This window comes from Hipposideros armiger, unplaced genomic scaffold, assembly GCF_001890085.2.
Source record: "Hipposideros armiger isolate ML-2016 unplaced genomic scaffold, ASM189008v1 scaffold_567, whole genome shotgun sequence".
Taxonomy (NCBI): domain Eukaryota; kingdom Metazoa; phylum Chordata; class Mammalia; order Chiroptera; family Hipposideridae; genus Hipposideros; species Hipposideros armiger.
The window spans coordinates 704,265-715,491 of NW_017731917.1; the positions used below are offsets into that span (position 1 = coordinate 704,265).

Sequence of the window (11,227 nt, forward strand, 5' to 3'; positions counted from 1 at the left end):
CTTTCTTTTGCCTCTTAAATGAACTTAAGGCAGACTACCCTGTATCCAGCCATGACATTCCTTAAAGGGGTGCTGTGAGAAAGAAGGGGAAAAGTGGACACGGCCCAGGACAGTAACCTGAAGAAAGCAGCTATATCAATATAAGGTTGTATCAACTTATCTGCTCTTTAGAAAGAATCCATGTGGTCTAACTCCAAAAGAGCAACACACACAAAATGGGCTGACGGATTTAGAAAAGTTACGCCGCCGTTGAACATACTGCTGTCAAGCACCCAAGAGCGAATAAGTCATTTTTATTTTTTTTTGGTTACTGCAAGATGTGCAACGTAATCATAGCAACGCAATAGTAACTGTTATACAGGGAACCATTTAATGTGCTGCCCTCCCAAAGATTTATTTGTCAGCTTAACACGTTTACCCAGTGATGACGGCTGTCCGCGTAAGACTTTTCGAACTATTACAGGCAAACAAACAAACAAACAAAAAAACAGTTGCCTTGCACTGGTTCCTGCAGAATAGAATCACATGGGTCCTGCCCTAGGACACACGCCATCCCACAGCAAATACAGAGGGAGAAACTGATGGGCTCCTGGCCAGCCAAGGCCAGTCTTCTTCTCAGGAGGTAAGTGGAAGTAAGAGAAAGAAGAGGAAGGGTAGGGGAATTCCTGCAACCCTCACCCAGCCCATTTCTGGAATGTCTTCCCCTTTCCCTCCTGGGGGACTGTAGCGAGGCAGGCTGGAAGGCAGCACAGTTGAGCGGGTGAGGGGGGCTGAGCTCCAGTAAGTGAGGGCCAGACCCTCATCCCGCCCACATCTCCCTGAGGACGCTGGTCCTGGGACCTCACCTGGTTAAGTTTCCTCATCTGCAAAGTGGAAACAGTAACGTNCTGTCAGCCATAGTGCTTCCTCTGCAGCTAAAGGCACAGCTCGCAGGAGGAGCTGACCCTGAGCCCTTATACTGAGCATGAGAGAGCTGACCTAGATTCCACGCCTACCTGGGCCTTGTGGGGAGTAGCTAACATATGGTATGATATATTCCACAACACCTTTCAGAACCTTCAGCACCTTCTACACCATCTATGCCTTCAACAGCCAGCCTCGCAATTAAAGGTGTGCAGCTTAATCAAAGGATTCGCCAGGTCCAGAGTCTTTTGGTTCCAGGGGGCAGGCCCAGCTACAGCAAACACACAGGAAGATGGGGGTTGGGAGGGCATCTCAGCTAGCATGCGGGATGCAGAAAGAGAAAGAAATAAAATCCCATGACAGACCCCAAAGGACACATCTTTCCTGAACTTCTCTGGTCCCCTTCGATGAAATATGACTTTCTACTTACTCGTGAATTCTAGTATGAGCGTCTATTTCTTCCCAAACAAATATACTTTTGAAAAATAATTGTCTCAGGGAATAAACATTGAGGTATAAGTTCTCAGAAAACAATTTCACCATTTAATAAAGCATGCTTCCATGTTTGTGGCTCGTCCCTTTTAACTGGAGATAGGAAGAGGACACAATCAGAAATGGAACAAACAAAAAGAGGCTTTTGAGGAAATATTAATACAATAAAAGAGATCTTAGAACTCTGATTATGGCCTCTCTGTGCTTTTTTAAATCATGGCTGGACTCAGTAGCTTTCTGCACCTTGCCACAAAATTTTATCTTCTCATTTTTTTGTACATGTTTGTTTGTTTTTCAAATGTTATTTGATAGACTCTTGAAGGATCTCAGACAACGGAAACTTGCCCTTGGCTGGCATTGGTAAGGAAAGCCATCTAGTACCTCCAAACAGGCAGCCCTGTCTCCTCTTTACTGNCAAAAGAGCAAATAATTCTGTGAGTGAAGAAATAGTGCAAAATTGAAGAAATGAAAGAAGCTTTTAGAATCCCTGAGATAGTCATTCTTGGGGTGTCCTGACGGTTCTATTATCAAACCACAAAAATGGCATACTGACAACAATCCACAAGTTAATTATTCTTGAGATAAATTCGGGATTCATAAAACCAATTCTCTCAGTGGTAATTTTCCACATTTAAAATTTTATATCTTCTGTGGGTATTTGTTTTATTTAACCCTTGCCTATGAAAACACCAATGTGTGTGTATTTGCATAGGCAAATGAGGCAAGCAGATGGAGTTGTACCTAAAGTCCACTACTGAAAAAAATCACCATATTTCATTTCAAAAGTCACAGAAATATAAATCAGAAAATGCCATTGAATAAACTCTATCAGAAATCTCCACAGCAATTCACTCTGTTTTCTTGATTTCTCTCTAACCACTGATAAAAACTCTTTGAAGTGCAAGAGTAAATATTAGCATTTGATAGCACTTGGACCCAACAGTGCAAATACAATTGCATTGTGTTCCACTCCGGGGACTCCTGGCACACACCCCGCCGGCAGGGTTGCCATGGAGGACCCAGCGTGCTTGGTGCTGGAGCAGGCCCAGGGTAGCCCTGTTCCAAGGAGCTCCCCATCCCTTCAGTTTCCTCAGGCAGACGCTCAGAACGTTAGGAGGAAATGCTGGCCCTCCACTAGGTGTTTCTGCTTTTGTAATCCTGGGAGAGAAGGACCACAAACAGGCAATGGGAAACGCCAACTCCTAAATGTTCGCTTGCTTCTACTTCTCCCACCGACATTTTTGTCAAGGATCACGGGTGGGGTTGGTGAGAAACATCTAATGAGTGAGCCAGCAGTCCCCACGATTGGAAGAAAGGGAAGGATCTCAGGAGCTGGTGTCAGCGTATCCCCAGCCTGCCACCGGGCAAAGGTCTGCGGAAATGCGGGGAGAGGATCTCGGGGGCACCGCGCAGGTCTAACAGCATGGCCCGGCGGGTATGGGGAACACGGGAAGGGGCTGTACGGAGTGGAGGACAGCAGGACAAATAATCTGGGACATCCCCGGGGGCGGCGAGACCTGAAACCGCCTGCGCCGTATCCAAGCTTGCGCCCCACGGCGGCCTGGCGAGGGAGAGGCGCGGGGTCCGTCCCCCTCCCTGGCCTGGGGCTGCCCCGGCCGTGCCAGCGCCCCCTGGGGTTCGTAGCAGCCCTCTGCGCAGCCAGGGTCCCACGCGCTGCGGCGAGGCGCGCGGTGGCTGCGGGCCGGGCAGCTGCCAAGAGCGGCGGAGCTGCCTAAGCCCTGGGCCGCGGCCGGGCCCTCCTCCCCTCCGCTGCCCTCCCCGGGCTGCCCACCCCGCGCGGCGCTCACCTTGCCCGGGAAGGGCCCGGGGAGCAGCAGCTTCAGCGCCTGCCTCTTCAGCTCCACCAGGCGGGCGTTGCAGTTCTCGCACCAGACACCNCTCTGGCTATTTGGAGTCTACGTTTGGTGTTTTTAAACCCCTGTGACACATTCCTTTCTTTCATCTCTCTGATTCCTGGACACCCTTCTCAGCATGTCTGGCTAATCTTCCTGATATTTCTGGGGCATAAATGGACCCAGAATATGTGACTAAGAAAAAAAAAATCAAGATAGGAATGTTGTTCTGGACCTGTTTTTTTTTTTACATAAAAGAAGATTTTCTTTTATTGATATGGAAATGAACAGATGTCTGATAACCTTTTGCCAAGCTGGAACATTTCTGCTTACTCCAGGGAATTCCTGCGGGCTGCTGTTTCATAGGGCTCCCAGTCAATTCAAAAGTTCTGTCACGGATCTCAGAGTGATCTAGGATAGCCCCAAAATGGGAGATTCATTCCTTGGCCCCTATGTCTGGCTCGGTGCCTCGACTGTGTATAAAACAGGAAAGACACTCTTGCCAGTGGGTATAAAATGGCCTTATATTTACACATTGGAACACTACAATAGGTAAAAAGGCTGCTTTATTCAAAATCCCAACACTTTACAAATCCACATTCTTTTATCTGACCACTTCCACGTACCAGCCCTGGAAAAAGAAAGAATATAAACCCTGTAAGTGCTTTTTTACGGACTGCGGTAATAAAAATCAGTCCGAATGTTTTATAATCTGCCACCAGGCACAAATCTTGACTCACCCAGGTAAATGGCTATTTGAAAGGGTGAATCCAGGGCCGCATTAAGGGTCAGGTGAGCTCATAGTGTCACTTCTACGTTCCAGGGTCTGTTTTGTTCCTAAATCTACCTCTACTCTCTATCTTTTTCCAGAAACCTCAAACTCAATGCATGGAAAACTAAGCCAAACATCACCCTTCTCTCTGAGCGCCACCCAAATCTGTGTCTCCTCCCGTTCCCTGCCTCAGTTAATACTGCCCTCACCCACCCAGTTACCTAAGCTAGAAACCTCCAAGTCATGTCACCTCTGTCATGAGCTTCCTTCTCAGGGGGCTACTGAGAGTGCTCAGAACAGGGCAGTTACCCCTCAGGCCACCAGAGTTGCTGTCTAATTCCTGGGACCAGCCAGGCACCCCTGCATCGGCTCTCCAGCACTTCACATCCCCTTTTTAAACAACTGTCCCAGAGACAAAATGGGGGGCATTCAAATAGGCTTTCCACCTACCAATGGCCATAGCACGAGAACTCATATGGCAGGATAACATGTGGGAAATGTACTGACAAAGTTAGAAACTGAAAGTGGATAATGTTTTGTAAGAAAAACCCTAAATTCTGTAAAACATAAATTGAACAGAATCTTGTCTAATTAATAATCATCAGCCCTCAGGCTCTAAAGAATGAAGCACCTTTCAAACCGTACCTGAAATATTTTTTATGACATTTTAACAGTTTGAATCTTTCTCTTCCTTAGTGCCTTAATGGGTAAGTTAAATAGACAACGGAAAACTGATTTACTCAATGTCACAAAATAAATCCATCGTGTCGAAAGAACTAAACCAAATCATCCTAACGTAATAAGGTTCCTGGATGTGTGATTCTGCCTTCAATTTTTAAATGCCTACCTAGGAGACGTTTAATATCACCTAGCAGAATTTAATACTTTATTTAAGAAAATATTCCCCAAATATGGTGAAGCATCTTAAGCAAATTACAAAGATNATTCCCTGGAATCGCTCCCCTTCTGCAGCCTTCACTCACCGACTCCTACTCATCTTATTAGCCTCAACTCAGCTGTCAGCTCTTCTAGGAAACCATCTCATCCTGCTCCGTACCCAGCTATGAATTCCTGTGCAGTGACAAGGAAGTGGCAATGGCCCACGATAGTGGCCTGAGCAGTGGAGGCTGCTCCCATGTGTGTGCCCCTAACTACACTCAGCACACGTTTCCACCTCACCCAGCAGGCTGTGGGGCTGTGTCTTCATCTTCTTTCTTCCCCCAGCACCAAATCCAGCGACTACACCCATAGATGGTAAAGGCCAAGACACGCCGGACAGGCAGATGAACAAACAGATGGATAGCAAAATGGATAATGAGAGAATGAAAAGTAAATAAACTGAACGTTAATTGTGTCGAGTGAATCCTGGAACCAGGAGGTCACCATTTAGATATGCAAGTTTTCCTTTTTTTGAAGACAGCAGTTTGGATACTAACATTTAATGAATGCCTACTATGTGCCAGACAAAACATGCCAATGAAGCAATTATTATTATTAACACCATTATACAAGTGAGGAAACTGAGGCAGAAAACAGTGAGTCCTTCTCTAAGTTCACAGAGCTGGTAAATGACAGAGTAAAGATTCAAACCCAGATGGCTTGGCTCCAGGAACCACACTTTTAATCTCAAAAGTAAAGCAACAAGGCATAACCTCAACGGTTCCTTCTGTGCTTTTGTTCTATGATTATAAAATGCTGATGACTGAAAAGAATATTCTGAGGTGTCCGGGAGGAAAGGTGCTAGACAATGTTAAAAGTTAATGGTGGCCATTTTAATGGGCATGTGAAATTGCATTTTGCCCTATGTCAGAATTATAAAGAGGGTCTGGAAAGTCCGTGGTCTTACTAAAAAAGATACTAACGGGTGCTCTTGGACAGAGCCATGCGCTCTACTCCATTTCTTTTCAGAACTAGCACGACCCCAATGATGTCGATGGAAAAACCATCCTGCTTCCTGGTTACTCTGGACTGAATGTCGCGAAACCAGCCTACGCCATTTCTCCTCCGGCGTCAGACTCGGGGGCATTCACAGGGAGAGGGATGCTTTTATTGTTCCAGACCCTCCTCCACGCTGGATGTGATCATGTGTCACCATCTCACCAAATAACAGAGGCCGTGCAGTATCAACTGCATGGTATCACCTCTCAGAGGTCGGCAGACATGAAATCTGAGGGGCCAGTGTCTGGGTATATGGCCTCACGTTTACCCTCGCTGTTTAGTTCCAACCAGTGATGATAAATTTCCTCCTTGAAACACCTAGGACCCCATTCTAAGCATCCAGTGAGAATTCCCCCAGCCCGTTATTCTGCAAGATGAGAAATGAATTAAACTGAGCAAGAACAGGGACACAGCAACTAACAACAAATGCAAGGACCTCCAAACTAGCCGACCCACAAATACCTAAACTGAGATCCACCCAGGTGAAGGAGCCACTCTCACTCTTCGATCCCCGTGGATTTCACTCTTCCAGAGACCAGGAAGCCATGTCAGTGAGACAGCGTCACGCCATTTCCCAGGACTGGCCCAGGCATCACCTCCGACCCATCCATACACCCAGCACCCCCTCCTCATCCTCTTCCCTCATCCCCAGTGACGCTTCCATTATCCAGCTGTGGAAAGGAGAGGTTTTTCTTTCAAAAGGCCAGAAACCCTTGGAGAATTCATGTATTCAAAACATCACTACTGTCTACTGGGTGCAGAAGCACCAAACAGAACATAAAATTACTAAGCTATGATGCCTACACTCCCAGGGTTCAGAGTCAAGCAGACCCACATGGACAAAACTACTGCATAAAGAAACCCTNGAGCCGGTGCCGAAGCCGGGCGAGCCGCCCAGGGAGCCCGGCGAGCTAGTGCCAATGCCCGGGGAGGCGGGACCCGGGGAGCCCGTAAAGGAGCTCGGGGACGAGGTGCCCGAGCCGGGGGACGGGGTCCCCGACGAGCCGAGCGCGGAGCCCGCGCCCTCGGGGGTGGGCCGGCTGCCGGTGCGTGACTCCTCGTACGCTTTCCGGTACCAGCTCTCAGGGGAGAAGGGCGCTGCGGGCTTGGTGGGCGAGCAAACTTCGTTCACCTGCGGGAAGAGACATACCGGTGTCAGGGGCGCCCCGGAGCGGGGCCGGGCCGGGGGCTTCCTCCTGCCTGCCCGGGAATCTGCGCGCCACCAAGGGCTCAGCCTAGCACCAACAGCGGGCGGTAGGGACCGCGCTGAGCCCTGCGGCCAAATCTGCCTCCATCTATCTCGTTAATTGCCCTTACGTGAGTCCCCCCCCCCCGCCCCGGTGCCCCCTGCGCCGGTTTTGGAGCGCTGCGGGATGAGGAAAAGGCTTGCTCAGGGGGTCTCAATGGTTTCTGCAGAGGGAATCCATAGACTTTGCGCCTCGCGCTTTTGAACCCGCCTCGTGCTTTTCAGCCCGGCACCCATCCCAGCAAGAGCCCAGGTTCAAGATCCTGGACGCCGCTATCGGAGGGGTGGGAGGGTGGGGAGTGTCTGTGACCTCTGGATTTTTATTCATTCGGGGTACAGCCCTCCGGATTCTGCAGGTACAGGAAAGGCTATGCCGGCTCCAGGGAGATGATCCCAAGGAACGGCAGCGAATTCATGGAAAACCCTCTCGTTCCGCATAACTCTGCCTCGAAGTGCGGGAATGCTGCAAAAGTTAGGGGTGTGGGGAAGGGAAGGCACGAGAGGACTGAAAAAATTCCCAGAGCAAGGCGAGTGTGCGGGAGTCCCCGCGGGCAGACCCGCCTCCACGCACGCACACCCGGCCGCCGCGCCTCTGCAGCGGGAGGAGATCTCGGAACCGCCCTGCGGCGCCGCACGGTACCTGGAAAAGGAGGGACCCCGGGCGACGTGGGTCTGGGGATACATCGTGCCGGTCACAACTTACCCCGTATTTCTTGCCCCTGGTGGAGACTGCAAGCCTCTCTTTATTCCCAGCTACCGAATTCATGGTGGCTTTTCCAGAAGAGAGTGAATAAACGTTCCACCAGCACTACATCCAAAAGGTCTTCCAACCCAGAAGGGTCCCCCACTTGGAAGGGGCTGTCTCTTGGCCCTCAAGTCAAGGTTTCTTAATGGGAGGAGGAGATTAAAGCAAATGGACCCTAGAAGTAATAGCACCAATTTGCAGACAGAATTGGAGTGGGTGGTTTATTCTTTCTTCAAATACTGCTTTTCCTCATCCTCTTCTGCCGCCTCCAGTCACACGTTCTCTTTTCACGATCACATCCAGATAATTAGCATTTTCCTCAGCCAAGTAAGTCCGTGTTCCTCCACCAGGGAAAGGAGGAATACAATCAGGGCACGCGGCCGCTGCAGAAAAAGTGGGCGAGCCCTCGCCTCGCCCCCGCCGGCGAGCCGGCTGTGGGAACTTGTCTCCTTCACGCAGCTTTGTAACTGAGTTCAAAGAAATTCTCCCAAAATATAAAGATCCAGACTCTGGGAGGAGCCTCGCTGTGTCGCCGGAGCCAATATCCGCCGGACGGTTCTGCCTGACAGTTGTGCGAGGGCTGAGAGAGGGGCGGCTCGGCTGGCCGGCGCAGTCCGCGGTCAGGGCGCGCGTGTGCGCCGGGGCGCAGCGCTGAGCTTGGAGACCCGCGGCCCCGCCGCCCGGGAGCCCGCCGCCTGGCTGCCGCCGCCGCGCCGGCAGGGCTCCATTTTAGGTTGCGGCGCTCCTGCCTGACATTGCGAGGCCGAGAGCCTGCTGGGGGGTGGGGGGTCGTAAATCTCGCTCCTTGCGGGGAAGTTCCTGGCGAGTGGCCCGCGTCCAGGGCTCTAATGAAACCGCTGCGCGCGCCTGGAGCCGAGGGGCCGCGCCGAGCCCTCTGGGCTGGACAGAAATGAGCCCGCGCCTCCCCCGCCCCCAAGTTCTTTCTCTTCCTGGCGAGGCTTGCAGTTCTGCCTTTGAAACGCCGGGTAAAAGGGATTGAGTCACAAACAAGTCCGCAAACATGCCGGGTCCTCCCCCCGCCCTTTGTTCTCCTAGACCTGCCCTGCAAACCTTCTCTGGAATGGCCCTACGGACCCCCCGGGCGGCTGGGGAGCCACCCTCCCAACCAAAGCCTGATGACCGCCCCCTCCCCGACCCGCCCACCCCCAGTGAGCGAGGTGCCCAGCCGCCCAGCGCAGGGACAGGTGAGCCCGGGATCAAGCGGGTCGCCGTGGGGCTAGGGAAACTGAGGGATTCGCCGCGCTGCACACGCGCAGCACGGACGGCACGGGCCTGGGGAGGGGGTGTATACGACCTGGCCTTGACCTCGCCTTGCCCGGGCCGGTCCCCTAGGCACCCCTCCTGCCTACTCTTCCCGAGCCTTGGGCCCGCGGAGTCCCGGGAGCACCAGTCATCGCCCCCTGTCTGACCCCCCTCCCGCCCCCAGCGCAGCGCCCAGGAGCGCAGGAAGCCGGCATATGCCGGGCTCCACACGTGGCTGCTCCGGGGTGTCATTTTTCATTTCCCGGGAGGACATTTCTTCTGGTGAGCCGGCAGGTCTGTTTTGTTGTGACCTTTAATTAACACCCCGCGAGACGCCTCTGGAAGGACCGGCCCAGGGCGGGGATCACGTGAGGTGTAATGGCATCTCCGCGCCCAGGAGACCCGGCCTGGGGGTAGACGAGGGCGCAAAGGACGTTTGGGGCTTTCCAGTCGCTAGCTTCCTTCTGAGATATGGAGGGGGCAGGAAAACAATAATCCTGAACCCTGGGTCAACGCCCCCCCCACCCCACCCCCGCCTTCCTCAGGGAAAATTCCTTCTGTGCCTCTCTCGCGCTGCCATCCACCCACCCTCCCTCCCGCCGCAGCCCTTGCGTGGGAATATTTCACAACCACCAAAGCGAGGTAACAAGGTCAAAATGAAAATGTCTAGAACAGTGTGTAAGTTTCCATTACGCTCCTACTTCCAATTTGAAAGCGATCATATCAAGAGAAGACCTTAGGGGGGCAGGTACGCCTCCAGGCAGGCCATGCCAGCTCCCAGCAGCATTCTGTATTCCGGGGAGGTGCGGCGGCAAACAGCATCGCCATTAGCTACGCGCTGCTTATCAGCTGAAAAACAGCGTGTGGCCAGGTGAAATGGACGTGCCGCGGGTGAGGAAGGTGGGGTGTCCAGGGAGAGCTGCTGGGGGATACACCTTGGAGACAGAGCAGACTAGAAGAGCTGGTCTGATTTGCATCCTCAAGTAGCTGGGTTCCCCAGAGTTTGTTTGGTGAGCTCGGAGCGCCCTCTGTTGATCAAAACGTACAATCGGAGGCCCGGCAAAAGAGTTTGACTTGAGGTTTTTATAAAATGGATGTAAAATTTACATACAGTGAAATGCACAAATTTTAAGCGTACAATTTTATGAATTTTGATAAACTTATACTCCAAGGTAATCCACCACCTCCACGAAGGTATAAATTTCCATCTCGCCAAAAAAGTTCTCTCCTGCCTCTTCTTAAGGGATCCCCATCCTTCATACACACAACTGCTGTTCTGATTTCTATCACCATAGATTAGTTTTGCCTGATCTTGAAGTTTTCATTCATAAAATCCATGCAGTATGTATTCTTTAGTGTTTGACTTTTTTCACTTAACATAAGGTTTCACTTAACATAAGCTTCATGTTGTTGCTGGTATCTCTGTTTTCTATTTGTACTGTTTTTCATTCCAGTCTCTCCTGCCTGCTTTGTAATATTTTTTAGTATCCTGCTTTCGTCCCTCTATTGGCCTTTTAGCTTTAATGATTATAATATCCATATTTAACGTATCATGGGCTATAGTTATTGTGTCACTTCACCCAAAGTGTAAGAAACTTTCAAGAGTATAATTGCATTTACCTCCCTCCTTTGTGCTACCATTTTGTTCTATTTTATATATACACACATTGTAAAACCCACAGTACAATCTTTTCAGTTTTACTTTAAACAATGTTGTCTTTTAGTGACTCTAGAAATTTTTAACTATACTGTTTTTATAGTTACCCAGTTTTACCATTTCTGGGACTCTTCCCTTTTTTGTCCTATAGAGCCAACTTTCCAACTGGCTAATTTCCCTTCAGACTGAAGAACTTCCTTTAGCATTTCTTGCACTAAGGCAACACATTCTTTCAGTGTCTGCTTATCTGAAAACACCTTTGTTTCACTTTTGTGTTTAAAGAATAGTTTAACTGGATGTAGAATTCTTGGTTGACAGTTATTTTTCTTTCAGCCCTTTAAAGATGTCATTCATTGCC

The 11,227-nt window shown here is 50.4% G+C and overlaps 1 protein-coding gene across 1 annotated transcript; it reads right to left on the bottom strand.

Annotated features, from left to right (window-relative positions):
* Positions 1–2,810: 2,810 nt before the first annotated feature.
* On the bottom strand, positions 2,811–9,336 carry LOC109371376 (kinesin-like protein KIF26B). Its single transcript, XM_019623843.1, has 4 exons — positions 9,265–9,336; positions 7,908–8,921; positions 6,794–7,090; positions 2,811–3,311 (listed from the first exon to the last, which is right to left on the bottom strand). Exons 2-4 carry the CDS (start codon positions 7,968–7,970, stop codon positions 2,811–2,813), a joined length of 861 nt encoding a protein of 286 aa, XP_019479388.1. The 5' UTR covers positions 7,971–8,921; positions 9,265–9,336.
* Between the last annotated feature and the right edge of the window lie 1,891 nt (positions 9,337–11,227).